The sequence below is a fragment of the Miniopterus natalensis genome, chromosome 5 (genome assembly GCF_054644295.1).
Source record: "Miniopterus natalensis isolate mMinNat1 chromosome 5, mMinNat1.hap1, whole genome shotgun sequence".
NCBI classification, from domain to species: Eukaryota; Metazoa; Chordata; class Mammalia; order Chiroptera; family Miniopteridae; genus Miniopterus; species Miniopterus natalensis.
In genome coordinates this window covers 31,449,995-31,473,567 of record NC_142085.1, presented here as the reverse complement: position 1 = coordinate 31,473,567, position 23,573 = coordinate 31,449,995, and the positions used below count along the sequence as shown (strand labels likewise).

Sequence of the window (23,573 nt, the reverse complement as noted above, 5' to 3'; positions counted from 1 at the left end):
CAAAGAAAACAAACATCTGATAATAACAATTTTAAACATAGGTTGATATATAGCTTTCAATATCACTTGAATAAGTCAATCTTTCTTATTCTGGGTGCCAAACACAAATTATTAATTAGTATTTGTGGATTAGTCTACTATTTGTCCTCAATAAGAAAGTAGTTTTGCCTAATAAACATCACTACCAGTACCTTTGCTAGCAAACACAGTAGAACCAGTGAGTGAACAGCTTTGAAAGAATTTTCTTCATCTTTAATCATTTCAGCAATTATTAGGTCATCGCATGAGGGAGTCATCAACGTTGATGTCTAATTAAAAGACATTAATTACATTTCCTTCCAAAAAAGGAGTCCACATAGATCAGGTATTACACTGACCCTTTGCTTGGGCCTACCTGACAGTCATCTTGACCCTGCTTTCTTCTGCCCCATTTTTAAGCTAGTTGCCAAGTTTCGGTATTACTAAGTCATAGATAACTGATCTGTCCACATCTCTGCATTCCACTTTCACCGTCCAAACTTCTTCCCGTATGGCATGGATTCCTACAGGAGCCTCTGAAGAAGTCTCCTGCCTACAGCCTTGACCCCTCTGGTTTAGTTTTTTTCTTTATCACTGTCTGATTTTCAAAAAAATACGTTTCCTTATACAGTTCTCTGGTTTAAGACATTGTCATGGTTTTCCATAACCTTTAAGAAAAAGTTCAAACTCTGCAGCAAGGCAAACACAACTCTTCCCTCTTTCGCCCTGCCTTTAATTCCTGGGGCTGACCACCCCCTAAACTTAGGCTCCAAGCATTCTCAACAAGCTAGGCACCCTAACACACCCTCCATACCTTTACACATGCTGCTATTCCGTTTTGAAAACTTCCTTCTTCGGTCCCCCCACCCCCCATGTGCTCTTGTCTATTTAACAGGCTAACACCTTCAGGAATCCATTTAGGCACCCTCTCTTCTGAGAGATCTTCCCTGCATCCCCTAATCTGACGGGTTCCGCTCTATATGTACTCTTTTGCTTATAAACTGTACCCATTATGTTCACTTTTCTCTTTTCACCACTAATGAAAACTTCTTGAGGGAAGGGCCTGTGTTTACTAATTTGTGTCCTCAGTGACTTGCACACCAAACATATTTCATACATGTTGGTCACAAGCATCATCAACAAATCAAATCTCCAAAGTCTCTTTTGATCACTCACTGTGTGCAAATACAGATAGCAGTTTTGGGGGGGGGGGGACTAGAGGTGGATGCAGAGGAAAATAAAATTGAGGCTCTATCCCTAAGGAATTTACAAATCTAGTTGGTGAAAGAAGTAAACTCGTGAAAAGTTCATTAGAAATGTTACTTCAAATAAACCATTTGATAAATGTATAAGATATGCTGTCGGCTCTACTGTTTCCATCTGTCTCCAGAATAAACATCGGAACTGATAAAACGTGCTGGATCTTTCTGATGCTCATTAAAACAATTCATTGATCTTGAAGAGGGTGGAGAGAATCAGACAGATGACTGAAACTTGTGAGGAAGGCTATAAAAATCAAATAGGTTAAAAGGAGTTTGTTTATTTTTAATGTGAATGGGACTTGAAGATCTTTGCTTGCAAAGGGAAACAGACTTCAGACAGGAACTTAAACAAAGGTTCCTTTAATGATTATTTTCCAAGCTCATAATTAAAAGTTATTCTTTAAACATTTTTCTAATCTTGTCCAAAAATAATCTGAACTTTTTTTTTTTTTTTTTTTTTAAATATATCTTCATTGATTTCAGAGAGTAGAAGGAAGAGGGAGAGAAAGACACAGACGCATCAATGATGGGAGAGTCATTGATCAGCTGCCTCTCGCATGCCTCTGACCGGGAATCGAACCACAATCTCCTGGATCCTAGGTCAGTGCTCAACCGCTGAGCCACGCCCGGCCAGGCACTCTAAACTTTTAACTTAATGATTTTTTACTTAAAATTAATAGAAGATTCAGAAGGCTATTTTTAAACATCCTTTTATGCTTAAAATTAAACAATTAGTTAATTTAATTAAATTTCAGGAAAAATGTCCTCTCCCCGATAGTAAGAATACAGGAAATATGTCTATAACACTGTTAAGCTCATTTCCCCTATGGTATTAGTTGTGATTCGGGCAAACATTAGGTACTAAATCACCTTTTCCAGACAATTAGGGTATTATTTCCTATGCTGAATAGATAGGCTGCTAATTAACCTTCTATACCTACTTAGCTCAGTTATAGCCTCTTGCTAATGAAGAGCATGGTCTCAATATTCAAGTGGTTGAATAGGCTTTATTTGACTTTGTGGCTACATCTTCAATGTTTCCACTATGGATGACAAGTTCACTATTTGAGTCCCTCGTAGCCAACAAGTTCCCAACATATCATAGGTACCCAATGATTAGTTCTTGAATAAATGAATGCATAAATGTATTAAATTAATAACTGAAAAATTGAGTGAGTGAGTGAATGAATGAATGAGTGGGTGGATGTTATGCTACATCTACCATGCTCACTATTTATTTGATTAGTTTTGGAAAATTTGTCCCACATACTGGAAGACAAGGCCGCTGGGCATTTCCAGCTTAAGGATGGCCTGTCCAGTGACATCACTCACCATCGTAGTAAGTACATTACATCACATTACAGTCAAATTTCACTGAGCTCAGGCTTCCAAACAGGCTCAGAGTCCAGAGGTACTGAGAAAGTTTATAATTTCGTTGTTCATGAACTTACTTGGAGCAAAGGACCAACAAGGATTTAGAAATAAATATAAAATTAAGTTTATACACTCTCTGTTTGGCTGTTCAATCTTGCACCTGTAACAGTTCAGAAAATGAAAGCAGCAAGGGCTACTTGAATAACGATTCTAAAATCTAGTGTTTATTAGACTTATTTGGGAATTTTAATCTGCTAAGAAAGCACACAGAACTTACATAACCCCCAGAACTTGTGATTCATTCAGTAGAACTGACTTGGGGCAAAAATCTGCATTTTTAACAGCTACACCTATATATATATCAATGATTCTCAAACAGAAATGGTTTTGTCCCTCCCCATCCTCAGATATTTGGCAATATCTGGAGACATCTTTGGTTGTCACAACTAAGGAGGAGTGGAGTGCTACAGGTGTCTAGTGGGTAGAGGCCTAGGATGCTTTTAAACATCCTATAAATGGCAAGGCTGAGAGACACCGCAACTTGGTGGAGACAGAGAGTGCTCTAGGACAGCAACACTATCTCAGCTTGAACCACACCCATGGCACAATCATGAGAAGGTGAAGTACGTACTAGAAACATTTAGAGTAAATGAGTAGGACTGTAAAATGGTTCATTACTTAACTATAAATTCCTTTATCAGGAGCACTTCATACCCCAATGATGCTGGATAGATGAGGTGTTAAATCACTAATTTACTTAACCCTAAAAATAGAGGCTCAGAAGAGTCCCTAATATTCCCAGGCATGCTGCAAGGAAGAGAATGGCTTAAAAAAAATGATGTAAATGTCAATTAATTAATTAATTTGTTCATTCAACAGATATTCCTTTTAATAAAAAGTTATTGAGTACCAATTGACATACACCAGAAAAAATATGAAATAGTACACTTTCTTTAAAAAGTGAATGAGGCCCTAGCTGGTTTGGCTCAGTGGTTAGAGCATCTGCCCTCAGACTAAACGGTCCTGGTTCCATTCCTAGTCAAAGACACATACCCGGGTTGCAGGTTCGAACCCCAGCCCTGGTCAGGGCGCATGCAGGGGGCAACCAACAGATGTGCATCTCTCACACTGATGTTTCTTTCCCTCCCTCTCTCTCTCTTCCATTCTCTCTGAAAGGCAATGGAAAAAATATCCTTGGCTGAGAATTAAAATAACTAACTAACTAACTAAATAAATAAATAAAAACTGAATGAGCATGCTTATGTTTAAGGTAGGTCTCACTAAAAAGCTCATGTTAATATTTTTGACAATTTAATTACAAGTTAAACTGATTTCTGTCCTGCTGACATCTGACAACAGTATTCATTAAAAATACTATTGTTTACTCTCAATAATAAAACTCTGTAAATCACTTTATTGAGCATCTTAAATATGAGAAAGCAATGTGATACTTGAACTTTAGAGCATCAAATAATTTGCACTAATTAACCCTTTGACTCCTCAAAATGAAATTATCACTTGTTAGCATTTCAAGACAACTGCAAGCCTCCTTTCCTAAATTTATAATATCAACACATAAGAATCTCTTCTTTCACCAACTGTGGTTGATTCACCATTTAGCAGAACAAATTAAGAACTTATCAGTAATTATGAAAATAATTTCCTTCTTTTATTGAAATCTTTGCAGCCTCTGCAGCTTAGCACATTATTATTCTGGGTAGCGTAGGTGTTGTTGAAAGGCAGTGTGAAAATAAGAACCTGAATTATTAATTCCTCTCATAAACACTGGATCACTTTGTATTTTTCGTGGCAAAAAACACACAACTTATTTCTCTTGAAAGAAAAAGAACATTTGAATTTTCAGGAACACAAAGATTGCTATACAATATATATTGAACTAGATAACCTATGAACCCTGAAATAGTATTTTTTTTTCATCTATATCCATCACACTTGCCAGTTTTTGGTGTAATACATGTATCTATATAGACAAGGGATTAACCTATATATATTATTACTAAATTGACCACATTATTGCATTTCAATTTACCTAATATTTATGAAATACCTACTCTGCTCCAGGAACTGTGCTAGGTGCTGGCAAAATAGAAATAGAGTTTTATAGTCAGTGCATTCAAAGATATTCAGGAGTGAGGGGAGGCCCCTTGAGAAAGCCAATGGCATTCAACACAATCTATTAAGTTTTGAGTGCCTGAAACTGTAGAAGGTATATTTTTTTGTCCTTAGTTTCTGAAGTGGATTTTACATTTCAGCAACTTACGATCTGAACTCAAATCAGGCTGAAAACAAAAGACCTACATTGAGCTGAGGCATAAATATCTTTTAATTACTGTGATTATTTAAAGGATAGCTGCTCATCTAAAATAGCCTTACATTGAAAGAAGATGCCATCTAGAACTTTCATAGCTGAAGAGGAGAAGTGAGTGCTGGCCTTCAAAGAACAGGCTCACTGTCTTGTTAGGGGCTAATGTAGCTGATGGCTTTAAATGAAAGCCAATGTCCATTTACCATTTCGAAAAATTTAGGGCTCTTTATAATGATGCTAATGCTACTCTGCCTGTGCTCTATAAATGGAACAACAAAGCCTGGATGACAGCACATCTGATTACAACATGATTTACTGAATATTTTAAGCTCACTGTTGAGACCTACTGCTCAGAAAAAGACTCCTTTCAAAATATTACCATTCACTGAAAATGCACCTGGTCACCCAAGAGCTCTGATGGAGATGAACAATGAGATTAATGTTATTTTCATGCTTGCGAACACAACATCCATCCTGCAGCCCATGGATCAAGAAGTAATTTCAATTTTCAAGTCTTATTATTTAAGAAATATATTTCATAAGCTATTGCTGCCATAGATAGTGATTTCTCTGATGGATCTGGGCAAAGTAAATTGAAAACCTGGAAAGGATTCATCATTCTAGATGCCATTTAGAACATTCGCAACTCATGGAAAGAGGTCAAAATATCAACATTAACAGAAGTTTGGAAGAAGTTGATTTCAACCTTCATGGATAACTTTGAGGGGTTCAAGACTTCAGTGGAGGAAGCAACCACGAATGTGGTGAAAATGGCACAAGAACTAGAATTAAAAGGGAGCCTAAAGATGTGATTGAATTGCTGCAACCTCATGATAATATTCTAAGGGACAAGGAGCTGCTTTTCATGGATGAGCAGAGAAAATGGTTACTTGAGATGGAATCTGCTCCTAGTGAAGATGCTGTGAAGTTTGTTGAAATGACAACAAAGGACTTAGAATACAACACAAACTTAGTTGATAAAGTAGCAGCAGGGTTTGAGAAGACTGAGAAATTGTTTGTAAAAGGAAAATTCAATTAGTGAAGCAAACTTCACCTTTGTCTTATTTTAAGAAATTGCCACAGCCACTCCAACCTTGATCAATCTCCACCCTGATCAGTCAACAGCCATCTGCGTGGAGGCAAGATCCTTACTGGCAAAAAGATTATGACTTGCTAAAGGCTCAGAAGATTGTTAACCTATCTTAGGAACAAAACACCTTTAAATTAAGCTATGTACACTGTTTTCTTAGACATAATGGCATTGTACATGTAGTAGACTATAGTATAGTATAAACATAACTTCTATATGCACTGGGAAACCAAAAAATTTGCGTGACCAGCTTTATTGCAATATTCACTTTATTGCAGTGGTCCAGAACAAAACTGACAATATCTCTGAGGTGTGCCTGTACTTTTCTTTTTATAGGCCATAGTTGTACATATTTTATAAAATGTTGTCTGCAATAAGAACTCAGTTTGACACCACATGTGATTTGTAAGCTATTGTGGTTGTAGTTGCTACTTGATTTACACTCCTCAAGGTATAATTACTTTTGTCCATTAAATCAAACAAATAAAATGATTTTTAAAAAAGTTCAATTTTTAAAATCAAATCCTTACAACTACATACATTCACATCCCATTGCTTTTCCTCAGTGGCCCCCAAAGTTAAATCTATAAACTATCTATTTATTACCAAACTTTAAAATAATTTCCTTTGTATTAATTTTAAATTTATTAGTGTTCATTCACATCTGTAACTTAAATAATTTGGGAAAGAATATTAAGAATTTTAAGATATATTTACAAATATATAGTGCCGTGCCTGGTTAATGGTGTCTAAGGAGAGATGACAGTAGCTACCTTTATTTATTGAGTGTCTTTAACATCAAAACTGTAAAATAGTTATTAACTATGATACAAGAGGGCAGTTCTAAGGCTTAACATAAGAAAAGGAAATAGCCAATTAAATATTAAGATAAATGTCCAGTCTGTTGTTTATAGGATATATGAGTAGGAAAAAATCTTTTAGCCTGAGTCATTAAAACAACTCAAAACTGCAGTTCTAAAATTATCTAAAATGAATACTCAGCAATTTAAACCTGGGTCTTTTCAGAAATAGAATCACAGACATTAGCAAAGTAAGAGAGGTTCACTGGGGCCTGTCACCAGCCAGCTCTAGGTTGCTCCTATTCATACTATATCCATTAATATTTTAAAGTAATTAAAAAAAACCCTGTCAGAAGGGTCTCTTGGGATCACCCCAAGGCCTCTAAGAATAGTATAAATTGGTGAGAAATGTTGGATGAAATCCCAGTTTTACTGTTATTGATTTTTAAAACATTTAGTTTAAGTAAATACTTTGAAAACGGAATTCAAAGACTTTGTGAAGGTGAGAGAAAGAAGGAGGGTAGACAGGGTAAGACGCAGAGCATATATGAACACCAATAAGGGTGGCTGGCATCTCTTGGCTTTACTTTATCCTGGTTATGGGTTTTTGTTTTTTTTTACTTTCCCCTTTAATAATCCTTCTCAAGATATCTGACACCTTAAAAATTACTTTTCCAGATATATGGGGCCCATTGTTTAGTTAAGGTAACATAAATAGCTATCCTTCCCTGCTAGAATCTCCCACTAATTAACCAATGAACCAATCAACTAGTGGATAAACTTATCCACCTCCCAAACCTTTACTGAGCACCTGCCATGTATGAACCACTGGGACAAACACTGGTAGAGCACAGTTTTGCCCATTTTGACTATTAAGGAATCTGAAGTTTAAAGTGATTAGATATGTTGTAGTTATTTTTATTATCATAATTTTTTCTATATTACTGATTAAAAAGTTGAAACTAATTTTCAATTTCACATACTTAAATAGGCAAACAGGTTTACTTTTTATAGTACAGCCTACTTCCTATAGTGTTCCCATTGAACTATGAAGAGAAATATTGTAGAATATTATTATTCTTTAAAATTGTGGCTTTCTAGATTACTATTCATATGGTTAATAATTATCTACAGGAAATTCTAAATCTAGGTATCACTGGTAATATTTTGATTTAGGAATATCTATGAATAAGGTTATGGAATTTTCATGTTTGAATTTTCATAGCATGTAAAAAATAAATGCTAAAGAATAGACCCTGCCCTTTTAGTTTTATAATTAATTTTTTTAATAAGCAGGCATGGATTCTCTATGTAAAAGACATTTCCTTTTATGAAATATGGGTATCTTTAATCCAGAATATTTAGATGTTTCAACTTCAAAAATATTTAACTTTCATAGTTAATGGCTACTACTTCTCAGGCATTATACAACTTAATTGGACAGTTGGTATAACAACTACTCTGGGGCCATAGGGATAGACTTTTAAACGGCAGAAAGAATATAGACAAACATGGAGGGCCAAACACTTTAGGAAAACTATTTGGAACAAACAGAGAGCTCTACCAACAAATGAAACAGCTAGTTAGGTGGCTTAGGGAAGCACTTGGTCAAACCTGAAAATTCAGAAATAGATCCTAAAGTGATACCTAGCACATTTTGGGCACCTAGTAAGTAAATATTAATTGTACAATAAATGGTAGCATCTTGGAATAAGTCAATCAAAGAAACAGAAATAAATCAATTGAATTAAATGGCATTCTTTATTTTCCTATCTTTATCAGCCTCCCCATGAAAATTTTACTATTTAACACAATATTTATAATATATTTATGTTCTTATCACCCTCCCTTCACACCTGCCCCATCTAAGCTCCATAAGGCTGGGATTTTTGCCTGTTCACTAATCATTGTGCTCTATAATTATTTTCTATGTGAGTGAAGACATGAAAAATGCTGGAAAATGCTGTTTTAGGCAGAAGTTGCCTATTTTGTTTTCTGTAAAAGACCAGATAGTAAATATTTTAGCATTTGTGGGCCATATGGCTTCTGTTGCAATGACTCAATGTTACAGTTGCAGGACAAAAGCAGCCATAAATAATATGCAAATAAATGGGCTTAACTGTGTTCTAATAAAACTTTATTTACAAAAACATGGGTAAGTCTGGATTTGTCCCACAAGTTGTAGGCTATAGTTTGCCACCCTTACTTCTGAAGATCAAGATGAGCGCTCCAATAAAACACATGTGGTACCATTTTACTCCCACTATAAGCCCTAGAGTGCACCTACAAGTCATAACGCCATGTTTCTTGAACTTGACAGCTCATGCTAATGGACACAATGGGTTTGTAATAACATTAGTGGCACCTGTATAAACTTTATCAGAAAGGGATTGTTTACATACCAACAATGGCAAGACTATACCTTCAGAAAGTTAGATTCAATATTACAAAATCTATGATATAATTTAAAACAATCTCAAGAAAATTTAAAACATTTTAAAAGAGAAAAAAGAAAATTTCCATGAAAAAAGCAAAAACAAGTCATTTTAAATTACATTGGCTTCATAAGAAAATGCACATTTGTGTATATTAGAAAACTTCAAAAAGTAATATACAGTCTAAGGCAGAAAAACAAAAGTAAACAAAGCTCCCTTTAGTTTCCTATCAATACATCTTGAATTATTTGCTATTTTTGCAGAAAATTAAGGTTTTGCTCTGCTTTTTGCAGTACTTTCAAAGGGTCATGATGGTTTTGCCAACAGAAGCAAAAATTTTATCAATGGCAAATCTGAGTGTTATGAATTTGGACATGATTATTATTAACCATGATACAATGTTCAATTCTTTGGAGACTGGGTAAATTTTAATTTACAAGAACTAGTGTTTTGATCATGTAAAGGTCTAATATTCTCATTTCTGTTAATGAGACCATAATCAAGGGGAAAAACATAACAAAGTTTTATGTTATTAAAGAATTGATCATTTGGTTTAAATAGATAATGGGAAGTTCCATGGAATCCTGGTATTTTAGATGCAAATGCTAATTTTAACTGCTTCTGCAGCTGGACTTATATAGACTCTGAATATATCCACTGAGGCAGAATTATATCACATGGCAGTCAGAAATAGTTCTTACTTACCACTCTGATTACATAAAAGCAAACATGACCTTAGGGACTATCCAGTAATATTAAACATGGTAACATCTAGGACATATTAGAAGTTGCACATAACAATACTAATTGGGAGGACGGAATGGCACATGTTTGTCATATAATACTGTAACTTCTTTCCTAAATATTGACTACCATGATGCCTTCAGTTACACTTTAACATGTTTTAAACAGACCAATCTGTGCAATAAATATAACAACACTTCTTCAACTTAGTTTTAAAATCCTGTCTCTGATCAACAGGATCATCAAGAAACTGCATAAATAGTTATCTACTAGAATCGTGCCCATAATATGCTGGATATTTGAAATATAGATTTTATTTTTCATTTCTGCTCAAGGAAAGGTGTTAGGTAACTAAAAGTCTGCAGTCCCCTAAAACAATAAGACCATCATACTACTGTTTTACAGATCTGTTCTTGGTCCAATTTATATCTTAACTATTACATAAATTAAGTCTCCAGCAAGATTTCTTCCTTGCTCTTTCTGCTCCTTTATAATAATTGTAACAATATTAAGTGAAATCCCTATTAGTTTGCCTCCAATCTAGCACAGTCTGAACAGAACTTTAAAAAGGAGCTTTATCTTTTGGTTATTATTTAATGGGGAAAAGGTGGTCATCCAAACTTAGAAACATTTTGCTTTGGGCTTCTAAGAGCTAACAGATTTTTCTTAACATATATGTTTGCAAAGGTGTAACACTCCACGTCTCCCTAGTGGCACAGGTACGCCAGTCATCTGAAGAGCAAAGAAAATGATGAGGAACCTTTTGGAGGGATGGGATGAGGCTAGAGTGCTAATTTTATATTTTCTAGGAATCCTGCTGTGAGGTAAAGAAAATGGTGAATTCCAATATGAATGATAAAATAGAAGAAATTCTGGGTATGAAGGAAAACAGATAATAGGACCAAAGGAGAAGAATCACTTTAATTTAATTACTGAACTTTCACATAGAACAAGCCAGTGTCAATCTCAGTCAAGATGAAACTGTTGCTACTTCCAACACCAATAAATCAATTTGAAATGTATAGAAATGGAAAGTCCAGCCCTAAAGTTTTGTTTTCAACTACAAGTAGGCAAATAAGTTATAAGTGGATTGATAAAATGGTTTAGCAATAGTTAAAAGGTTTATAAAAGAAGCTTACGCAATATAAACTGAAACATTTTCTTAAAACAAATATGATCCTTCACAGATCGAACGACATCAGATGGTGCTTCTAAAACCCATGGAGAAAGGCCATGGGTTAATTTGAAGAAAGAATCATGGGCCTTCCAGGGAATGTAGTCACCACAGATGATCCAATACTCAAAATCCCAATTTAGAGTAATCCAAAAAATGCGCAAATTATCAGTCACCCAAATGATAACTTTTTAAGCCACATTAAAAGAAAACATTTAAAAAGAAACACTTCTCCTAACTAAAATAAGCTTATTTCTGAAGTGAACAAAGTACTTTCAATTTATTTCATGAGTCGTCTATGATAAAGCATTTTCTAAATCCTATTAGTTGGTTAGTGAAAGCAGGATAAAAACGTTTTTAAATTTTCTAAAACTGTTGTGTCTAATCAGAGCAAAATAACATGTCTTTATTTGGGATTTTCAGTGGTAGGTTTATTAGAAATAAAATTAATTGCTTATAATGGGACTTTAGCACTGTAACAAGCCCATGCATTCTCCCTTAAAACTTCCAATGTTGTCTTTTAATTGCTCAAAATGTCACTAATAAAACATAAACAGAAATAATTCTTAAATAGAAAGATGTTGAAACCATTGCACTGATAAAACTATTATTTATATGAACTTAATAAAAGTAGAAATATTTAAACACTCATTCTTGTACAAAACTAACCAATAAATACTTGTTGAATGTGTACTATGTGCAGGTGTACTCGGCATTGGGAGTGCAGCAGTGGATAAGATAAAGCATCTCTCTCATGGTGCTTCCTTTCTAATGAGGGAGACAGAAAATAAGCAAACAAAAATAAATAAGAAAGTAGGAATGGACACTGTGAATATAAAATAGAGTGATAAAAAGAGAACAACAGGACAATAGTTTGGACTGGATGGTCAGAGACAACCTCAAGGAGGGATACACAACGGGGTTCACAGAAGCACATTTTATAGAATAAAATAAATTGAAAACCACCTCAATATCACTAACAAGTTAAAAATCATTGCATCGATGAAACTACTGTGTATATGAACATGATCAAAGTAAAAGAACAGATGTGAAGAAAGGAGATAAAGTAGTTTTAACCTTAATTGTTTAAAACTCACCCAGAAAAACAATTTAATGATGAAACAGTCTGGTAAAAAGTGTGATAGGAAAGAAGTCCTGTCTCAGTGGAAAGCTTTTTGATCACTTTTCAGATACATCAAGGAAACTTGGACTACACTGATCTCTTGAGATAATCTGCTTTGAAAGGCAGCTGAACACACCTCCTCTCACTGAAGAGTTTCCTTCAAGGACAAACTTAAAAGTTAAATTTTATAAAGCTAAGACATGTCCTGTGCAATGGATAGGAGTCATGTTATCAGCAGATGTTAGAGAAACTGGTGTGTGATTGATTCTTACATTAACGCTGACTTCAAACACCAATTGTTTAATAAATTAAACTTAACACCTTAGACAATCTGTGAAAGGAATCAAAAGAGGTTCAAATCGGGGCATGCTGCTTCTTGTCGCAGTATATCTTTAATAGTCCTAAAGGTCTTTTGGAATAACTAACACTTTTTCCTGTTGGGAATCACACTCTACCCACTAAAAAAATAGTAAAACTAAATCAAAGTTGGTTGTTATTCATGGAGATGTGCAAGTAGCTATAATCAGGAGTTTAAGATGGCATATTTTTCTTGAGTAGAAAACATTCGATTCGATTTGTGTAGCACTTTATTCTTCTCTTGACTGAACAGCATTCTCAGCAGTGCCTTATAATACACTACCCAGTCTTATGGTAAAGAAGAAAGCTTGCAGAAAGTTGACTACCATGGGATTCTCTATGGAATTTCAAAAAGAAAAAATACTGACATCAAAGAGGACATCCAGCTCATATTATCACCAGGGTAATTGGGATTCTCCTTGAGGCACTAAGTTTCACAGAAGAGGATTCCTAGAATATCAGAATCTATAGCAAAAACTATGCTTAATAGCATTGATTTCTCATCCACAGAAATACTGTAGTTTAAACTATATCAGTATCCGAGGGATGAATACATTGCCAGTACGTTCGTTTGTTATCTAGAAATTCTAAGAATGCCCCTCTTCTAGACTCTCCAGTAACTAATGGTGAGAGGCAAGTAATATCATAACAACTCAGATGTAGATTAGATTTAAGATAAAGAACACTGGAGAAAATCTTAGGATACATAGAAGCCAACAACATGGTGCCCTATCTGACAGCATATTGCGCAGTCGTATTAACTTTTGGGATTTGTTGATATTTATCTACCCTCCACACAAAACAAAATAAAACCCGGCTACTACACTGACATAAAGCTACATAAGTATTTAAAGTATAGGAGTCTAATGAAAACTTAATCACAGATTTTTCTTCCCTTTGAGACATTAAAATTTATAGAATTACCAATGAGATTAAATTATTTTGAGCAGTTATATTGCAATTACTTGTACAAACAAAGGAATACACCGAAGAATTATTCATCCTTATTTATCACAATTATTTTCTTTTGTCTTCATGAATTCACAAAATATATGAAGAAAGAAATTAAATGTCACTCAATGTTTTTATAACGAAACAATGTGGAAGGGATGTATAAATATTGCATTGCTCTGATAATAGATTCAAGGTCATGCAAGTAATGTATTGCCTAAATGACCACAGAGATTGCTCTTTTATTCTGCAGTGCTAAACCGAATTACCAGGGCGAAATGTTAAAATAGCATTTGAGCTTCTATAATTTTAAAAGATTAGAGCTTTTAAAAAATCCTCACGGAATTCGCATCACAACACGCCTTACACATTAGGTAATGCAATTCCATCTCGGGACGTAACCTGATGGCATTGTCACACACAAACACATTCATCACGCTGCCCTGCAGATTCAGAAACGAGAATGTTTCCTCTCTGAGTTAGCACGCCTCCCACTATGCTATCATATTCCTGTTGACGAGCAGGCAGCCGAAATAGCTCAGTGTGCTTTGAATATTTAGACCAAAGAAATTTAAGAAAACATCTGTCACTTACGTTTTTGAGTCATCCCATAAGACACAATAGGGATTCAAAGTACCCTAAAAATAAACAGAGGAAGAATAAATGTATCTAGAGTACATTCATCAAATATTATAGGGTTGTATGAAATGCAAACAGAACGGCAGATTTCTTATCTCACAGCAAAATACTTTAAAGATTCCATGTGTATTTTTCTGCATTGCATGCCCTTTCTCATAGATTCGGTGACCCATTTTATGAACTTCTATTCATGAAGACAACTCATTTATTCTAAATATCATAACCTATACAGTATTTAGTTTTTTTTAAAAAAATTGAAAGTGATGCTCTCATATACCACAATGTCCATATTTTGATGGTTTCTATTTCTTTTTCTCTAAAATATTAATTGCTGAATTGTTTCCCTTAAGAAAACCAAAGTATTTACAATATGTCAATCACAGCGAAACATTCAGTATTACACAACTATCACCACAGCTACTTCCTCTGCAGTCTCTAGTCGGTCAGTTTCCTACAGGCAAGAGATGGTTGCACTATTTGTCCATTTTCAGAGAGTTTGTTGACTTGCAACATCTTCTTAATCAACAGATCACATTTGTATAGAATCATGTCTAATGAAACTATGAGATAAAAGTGATAAACTTTTATTTGGTTTAATAATTATGTATTTAATAGCCACCATGACCTTCAGGATGACAAAATGAGTTTTCTACACTGGGTTAGCCAGGGAAGTGCTTTCTTTTTTCTTAAAATATATTTTTATAGATTTTTTTAGATAGAGAGGAAGGGAGAGAGAGAGAAACATCGGCGTGAGAGTGGAACATCACTCGGCTGTCCCCCTACTGGGGACTGAGTCAGAAACCCAGGCATGTGCCTTGACAGAGAATCGAACCAGCAACCTTCTGGTACATGGGATGACATCCAGCCAACTGAGTCACACCGGCCAGGGTAGTACTTTCTGTTTTGAAAAGAACTAATTGTTGGAAAGTTTTTTTCTTTCTGTCTGCCTGTCCACATTCATTTGGAACTAACTTAATTCTTCCTTTATGTGATATCTTTAGATATTGACAGATCCAATCATACCCCTGATAAGTCTTCTCTTGCCTATTAAACTTACTCCGTTGGTTTCAAGTTCTCTCATGTTCCACGTCACTCATTTCTTGGAGCACACACATTAAACATGTGTTTATAGAAACCATCCAATTGTGTCCTACCTGTACAGAACAAAGCAGGACTATTGCCTCTCCAATTTAGGTGCCATGTTCTGAATAATGCAAGAGAAGATTGTGTCAGATATTTTGGCAGTCCTTTCCTGAGCCCAACTGGTATTACCCATGTTTAACATCTCTTAAGAGCTTTTCAAATCCTGATTTGGGCATCACACACACTCACTATTGCTTCCAAACTTTCCTTCACTATAGGATTAAGAAACAAACAAACAAACATATATGTCCTCAGTCAACCAAGTCATTGATAAAATGATGAATAGCCCAAGGCAAGTAAAAGTTACAGTCCTGAAACAGGCTATTGGCTCCTTTCCATCAGTGGATATGCTCCCTGAGTGCTGGCCACTGTGAGGCAGCCCCATCCCTCAGTCTTGTTCACCTGTAGATGGTCAATGGGGTATATGTGGCAAAGCAACATTTTAAAAATCTAGGCAGGATTTTTGTAAAATGCTACTTCTAAGAGCCATTTTCTGAGTAAATTCTAGGATTCCACTGGAAATAAAAACTAAGCTCACTATTCTAAAATTTGGGGTACCCATCCCCATTTTATTTATTATTCATTTTAATTGGAGCACTTGACTAACTCCAATGTTTTAGCACCATTACCATTTTCCAAGATCTTCCAAAGACCATGCATCCAAGGTGAGTGTCCTACTTTGTACCAGATGCTCATATCCCTTAACTATTTTCGTAGAGCATAAACACACTCCTCTGAAAAAGGTTGTAGTCATATAGATGTTGATGAGGAGCACACACATGGAATGCTGATGTAACAGTACAGAAGACATGCTTATATTAGATGTCACTAATCATAATTTACTGTGTAAGCCACAGAGAGCATCATGGCTTGTGTTAGTTAGAGAGAGTTTCATGGAAGAAGTGGGTCCCTATCTGAATCTTACAGGAGGCACAGATATGGATGTTCAAGGGATGGGGGGAGGGGGCAGTGTTTCAAACTGGTCTCTTCCTCTGTCCTATGAGACCCTGTCTGGTTTTACCTGAAATTATCATACAATTATGGCTCCTTAAGAAATTCTCAGCATAGATACAATGTTGTATCAAAGTTATGCTATAGTTATCTAGAAACTTGTTCAAAAGAGCTCAGAACACATTATAGAAAATAAATTGTCCTTGGGATATCACAATGAAGGGTATGGACGTATACATTTCATGGAGATGGAAGCTAAGTGTAGGTGAGGAACCTGAGATAACAAGTACTGTAAATTTAGTTCACTTATTTCAGTAACGTCTGAGTTAGATTAATGTGAATCTCTATATAAACCAATCCCGGATTCTGATTATAGGATTAACATTACAAAATTAGAGTTCATAACATGTTACAATAAAAGAAAATAATTTAGAAAAGAAATATTATATAAACTTAATTGTTTGGATATCCCTTTATTTTTCTCTCCTCTAAAGAAAGTGATTTCCACTTTCAGATGAAAGAATAAAGATGAGAAATACTTCTACTCTTGTCCCATGCCTTTGCCAGACCTCAGTTTTACCCTGTACCTTCCTCAATCCTCACCTCTTAGATGCTTCTCTCTCTTTCTGTCTGTGAAAATTTTAAAAACATCCATGTGAGAAAATTATAGTCTCCATGATGCAAAACTCAATCTTGTGTTTCTCTATGCACCTGGGACCTACACAACAGGCAGTCACTGCTCTGTGAATATTCATTCTAGTACAGTCACCAATACGCAGGCCTGCAAGCTGAATCAATTATTTAAACGTTTGGAGTTTAGAAAAATAAGTAGAACAAACAAATTAGAGAAATCTTAGTATCTAGATAGAGCACTCACTTAAGGAATATAAAAATGTGAGATGGGACATAAAACACACACTACACCAATGATGAATTAATTATAAACATTAAAAAACTAGCTAAATGGTTCTTCTGGGAAACCACTTGTAGAATATTTGTTATAATTTTCAGGTACTTTTCTCAATGGTACTCTAGACAAGACCTGTTATGAGGAATTTACAGGAAATCAATAACAGGAAGTGGTAAGCTCAATAGAGAGCAGTAACAAAATGTAATGATACAAAAACAGGCAAATAGGCCAGCACCATTTAAGAAATGCATTAACCTAAGGAAAAAAATCTCCAGGTAAATGAGAGAAGTGGGCTAAAGAAGATTAATTTACAAAGCTGTCAATGTAATTGACACAAAATATTAAAACTGCATGTTATTGAAAACTTTTGGAAAGAATATGCTATTCCTGAAAAACCCATTTTCAGAGGGAAAAAAAGTGCTTTTTTTTTTTTCTTGAGTTAATCCAAAATAGCATAGTCAAACTACTGTTAAACATTTCTACTCACCAGCTTTTAAGCATTTAAAAAATGTACCACGACCCAAATTTCCCAATTACCATAAATGTTCTACATACTACTTTTAAGTGTCTTTAATAGTCTTTGCTATTTTCTTTTACTTCTCTGTTTCAACATCAACCAAACCAATATATCTATTTAACAATAGAATATATCACTAAGTTTGTCAGTATATTTCTATGGGTGGCTCTCTCTTTACCTTTGGTCTGCACACCTTTTCTTATTTATAATAGAGAAATTGGCATCCTTTCTAGTTCAATGGCAGTGATGCTAGAGGGGCATTCATAAGTGAATTCCTTTCCTTTCTTCAAAACTCTCTTCAAATTCTTTTTATCTTTTTCCTATGGAATACTTAAAATATATCTCACAATGATAAATTACTCTCACAAATCAATGAAGTCAGAAAGGGGAGCCTGGAAGATGATCTAGACAAGTTCTTTCATTCATTTTACTCATTCATGCAAAAATCACTTAGTAGACACCTCTTACATTCCAGGTGCCCTTGGAGGCACTGGTAATACAATATTGAACAAAATAAAATCCTACCTTCACTATATAAACTTCGGTATAATAAAGGGGACAAAGAGAGAGAGACAAACATAAGCAAGTAAATATATAATATGCTGTATTGTAATCTGTGCTATGGTGAAAAGTAAATCACAGTCAACAGGAAAGAATGGGAAGTGGATGACTGCAATTTTGTATCCTGGGAAGGGTTCACCAGGAAGATGATATTTGAGCAGAGGTCTAAAGGAAGGTAGTTATAGAAAAGGTAAGGGTAAAGTCATAAAAATGAATGAAGGCCAAGTTTCTCTAATTATCCTTGGTGTTCTTAAGTTCTGAATAAATTCAATTCACATGCTATCTTAATTACACTCTTCATATCTTAATGTTTTAAAAGTGTTTTCTCTGGACCTACTCTGGAATCAACTGAGATGCTTATTAAAAATGTAGATTCCTTGGTTCCATGAATTGTGAGATTAGAGCTAAACGAGGAACATGCCTTCTAACTCCCTCCCATCCCCAAATTTTTATCCACATGAAATTTTAAGAAGCACTGCTCAAAACACACATAACAGAAACACATGATTCATTTACTTCATTTTTCTTTAAACTTTCAAATGCCTAGTGCTCATATGCCATAGTAAATTCTGAATCTGGAAACCTCTTCACTTTCTTGTACTTTTCACAGTCCTTTTGAAACAAAAATACCTGCTTGTCCACAATGGTCAAGCAAACAAACAGACAAAGCATCTAAGCACATGAAGAAGGGCAATGACTTCACCATAACTATTTCATCATGTCCAGTGCTCTGGCTCAGATATTCCAGGATCACTTTTTTCTGTCATGTCCAGTGAATTGCACATTGACATTCTGAATGTGGACGGAAGAAAGGCTGTTCACTATACTATCTCTTTAATTTTCTAAATTTTAGACATAAAGGAATTACATTAAAATGACCTGGATTTTGCTAAGCTTATTCTTCCTTTATTTCTCCACTAAAGTTTAATTGTCATTATTATATAACTGCACAGATAGATTTTAGAAATTCTTCGAGAACAGGTCCAACATGACTAACATGATCGGCAAAAAGACTAATTTATATACTGCTTATAATTCTCATATTACTTGAGAAAACACAGTTTAGAAAATCTCAGGGAAGTAAGATCTTAGTAGATGTACGTTTTTCTCTAGTCATATCTATCACAGGTCACTAAAAGCTGATCAATGAGAGGGAATCCTTCTCGGGTTATGTCCCAAACTATAAACAGCTTCATAGTCCCTAACAAGTGTGATACACCTCCCAAGGAGATGATACAGTTGAAAAAAGATACGATATGAAACTCGACAACAGGAAATAGTCTATTAAATGTTCTTCAAACCTCTTTTCAAGGTTATGGTAAATATGGTTTCACATTTTAGTATTTTAAAATAATTTTTTTGAAAAAACTAAATCTGGGTCTCTCTTTTTTTGAGGGGACTGCTAATAGGTATATGAAGTATAGAGAACTTCCTTGAAAATGCAATACTGTGTTCTTACTTTATAGAAATATGGAGATATGAAATTTTTGAATAGATTTACAAGAATTCTACAGAAAGTATCACATTGGGAACCAGTCAAACCAAGGAGGTGGGAAAGAAAGAGCTGGCTTTAACTAAGGCAGAATGATACAAAAGCCATTGAAGTGAGAAATGCAGACTATTGTTTTATCAGGATGAGTCCCATTCATGTTACACGGCTCTTCTCAAGGAGTTGGCAGCTGTTTAATTGGAACACAAGGAGAGGACATATATTTAATCCAGCTTCTGCTATATGGTTACTCAGTAGCTCACATTAACCAGATGACACTATTTTTGTGGATGGATAACAGCTTGCTTTTCTAATTTCTGAGATATATCGCTAACCTGAATATATGTTATTTCTCAATGAATACTATCTATTTGACATATGGGAAACAATAAAAAGTAGAACTACCATCAGTGATTATTTATATGTGTGTCCCGCAAAGAAAATCGTTGCCTCTACAGATATGTCTTAGAGTGTCTCACCCATATATAATGACACCATTCTTAACAGTTGCACAGGAGTCTGGTGCACCTCTCAACAGACAAATGGGGCAAAAACTCTCCAAGTATTTTCTGAGTTGAAGTGCAAAATAACTTTAAGAAATACCTAAATAACTACATTCTTTTAAAAAAAATATGTTTTTATTGATTTCAGAGAAAGGGAGAGGGAGAGAGAGAGATAGAAACATCAATGATGACAGCGAGTCATTGTCAGCTGCCTTCTGCGTATCCCTCAGTGGGGATCAAGCCCAGAACCTGGGCATGTGCCCTGACTGGGAATCAAACCGTGACCTCCTGGTTCATAGGTCAACACTCAACCGCTAAGCCACGTCAGCCTAGCAATAACTCTATTCTTTATGTATATAACATACATTCTAAGTCTTTTCCTTTTATAGCCAAGAGGATAGAATGTGTCCTAATGATACTTTTATGGGGTTGTTGCGGAGACAAGGGCTGGTAGTGCTTTTCACTGCTCCCATCTAGGGGCTGCAAGCAGAGAAGTTTAGCTCCAAGAGTACAACATATCTGTAAATGTCAGAGTTGTTCCTGACCCACAACCCCTGGTCCCACAAAACCCTTCCTGTGGCTGCCCAGGTGGCACTATCTTGTGGCTTCCTGTAATATTCCCTAACATCCCCCTCCACTTTACATGGCCATTCTCACTGTCTGGTGATTCCTTTAACCAGGTTCCTAAAATGCTGGCATAATAACCAGCAGGACAAAATGTAATCTCTAGTTGCTAACTGATTTTTATTGAATTATGTATCATTAGTATGGTAGTATATCTGATTCAAAATGGCACTATTAATGTATACATATATATTATCTTCATAATCTAAAAATTAATTTCGCAATGTTCCAATGCAGGATTATTAGTTTTCTATTGCTGCTATTACGAATTACCACAAAGTTAGCAACATAGAACAACACAAATTTATTATCTTGCAGTTTTTGTAGGTCAGAAACCTGGGTCTCTGTTGAAGAGATTAATGAGGTTGAAATCAAAGCATTGGCAGAACTGAACTCCTTTCTAGAGGATCTGAGAATAAACTCATGTTCAGGCTCATTCAGCTTTCAGCAGAATTCATTTCTTTGCAGTTGTAGGACTGAGTCCACATTTCCTTCCTGGTTGGCAACCAGGGGTTGACTTACGCTTTTAGAGGCGACCCATATCCCTTGGCTTGTAACCCCCTTCCTTTATCTTCTATGTCAGCAAAGGCAGTTGAGTCCTTACATTGTTTCTGTCTGACCATAGCCATAGGGAAAGGTTATCCATATTTAATGGCTCATGTGATTAAATTGGACCTACTCAGATCATAGAGGATAATTTCCCATCTTAATGTCCTTACTTTTTAAATATATATGTTTTATTAAAGTTATTGGTGTTACATTGGCTAATTAAATGTTTCAAGTGCACAATTATATAATACATCATTTGTATAAGGTATTATGTGTTCACCATCCATAGTCTAATCCCCTTCTTTTCACCACTTATCTGCCCTTTACCCTCTTCAACCTGCTCCCAACTCTCTTCCATCTGGTAATCCTCATATTAATGTCTGTGCCTATAAGTTTTACTTTTTTGCTTAATACCTTCCCCTATTTCACCCAGCCTTCCAACCAGCCCCTTCAACAGCTGTCAGGCTGTTCTCTGTATCTCTGAGTCCATTTCTATTTTGTTTGTTTGTTTATTTTGTTCATTAGATACCACATACAAGTGAAATCATGGTATTGATCTTTCTCTGACTGGTTTATTTCACTTAGCATATACCCTCTAGGTTCATTCATGCTGTCATGAAAAGTAAGATTTCCTTCCTTTTTATGGCTGAGTAGTATTCTGTTGTATATATGTACCACAGCTTTTTTATCCACTTATCTACTGATGGGCCCTTGGGCTGCTCTTCCTTGGCTATTGTAAATAGCACTGCAATGAACATAGGGGTACATATATTGTTTTGCATTAGTGTTTCAGGATTCTTTAGTTATATTCCCAGAAGTGGAATCCCTAGGTCATAAAGCAGCTCCATTTTTAACATTCTGAGGAACCTCCCTACTGTTTTGCACAGTGGCTGCCCCAGTCTGCATTCCCACCAACAGTGCACTAGGGTCCCCTTTTCTCCACACCCTCGCCAGCACTTGTTTGTTGATTTATTGATGATAGTCATTTTGACAGGTCTGAGGTGATACCTCATTGTGATTTTAATTTGCATTTCTCTGATGACTAATGACGTTGAGAATCTTTTCATAAGTCTATTGGCGATCTGTATGTCTTTTTTGTAGAAGTGTCTATTCAGGTCCTTTGTCCATTTTTTCAATTGGATTGTTTGTTTTATGGTGTTGAGTTGTTTGAGTTCTTTATAAATTTTTTATATTAACCCGTTATCAGATGTCTAACTGGAAAATATGTTCTCCCATTTAGTGGGCTATCTTTTCATTTTGTTGTTGGTTTCCTTTGTTATGAAAAAACTTTTTAGTTTGATATAGTTCCATTTGTTTATCTTTTCTTTTGTTTCCCTTGCCCAAGGAGATATATCAGAAAAAAATTGCTATGAGAAACGTCTTGAGATTTTACTGCCTATGTTTTTTTCTAGGATTTTTACGGTTTCAAGTCTAACATTTAATTATTTAATCCATTTGAGTTTATTCTTATGTATGGTGTAAGGAGGTAGTCTAGTTTCATTTTTTTGTTGTTGCATGTATCTATCCAGTTTTCCCAACTCCATTTATTGAATAGGCTGTCCTAAGGGGGAAATTCATAGCAATACAGGCCTACCTCAAGAAGTGTGAAAAATCTCAAATAAACAATCTAATCTTACACCTAAAAAAACTAAAAAAAGAACAACAAACAAAGCCCAGAGTAAGCAGAAGGAAGGAAATAATAAAGATTAGAGCAGAAATAAATGACATAGAAGCTAAAAAAACAATACCAAAGGTCAATAAAACCAAAAGCTGGTTCTCTGAAAAGATAAACAATATTGACAAACCTTTAACCACACTCATCAAGAAAAAAAGAGGACCCAAATAAATAAATTTAGAAATGAAAGAGGAGAAGAACTGATACCAAAGAAATACAAAGAGTTGTAAGAAAATTTTATGAACAACTATAAGCCAACAAATAGAACACTCTGGACTAAATGTATAAATTCCTAGGAATATACATACAATCTTTCAAAACTGAATCAGGAAGAATCAGAGACTCTGGACAGACGGAA

At 35.1% G+C, this 23,573-nt stretch overlaps 1 protein-coding gene across 1 annotated transcript in view; it reads right to left on the bottom strand.

Moving 5' to 3' along the window:
• Window positions 1–23,573, bottom strand: part of ADGRB3 (adhesion G protein-coupled receptor B3) — a 626,535-nt gene that overhangs the window by 249,799 nt on the left and 353,163 nt on the right. Inside the window, exon 17 of the mRNA XM_016195549.2 lies at window positions 14,249–14,292. Coding sequence (XP_016051035.1) covers window positions 14,249–14,292 — 44 coding nt within the window. The remainder of the gene's footprint in view (window positions 1–14,248; window positions 14,293–23,573) is intronic.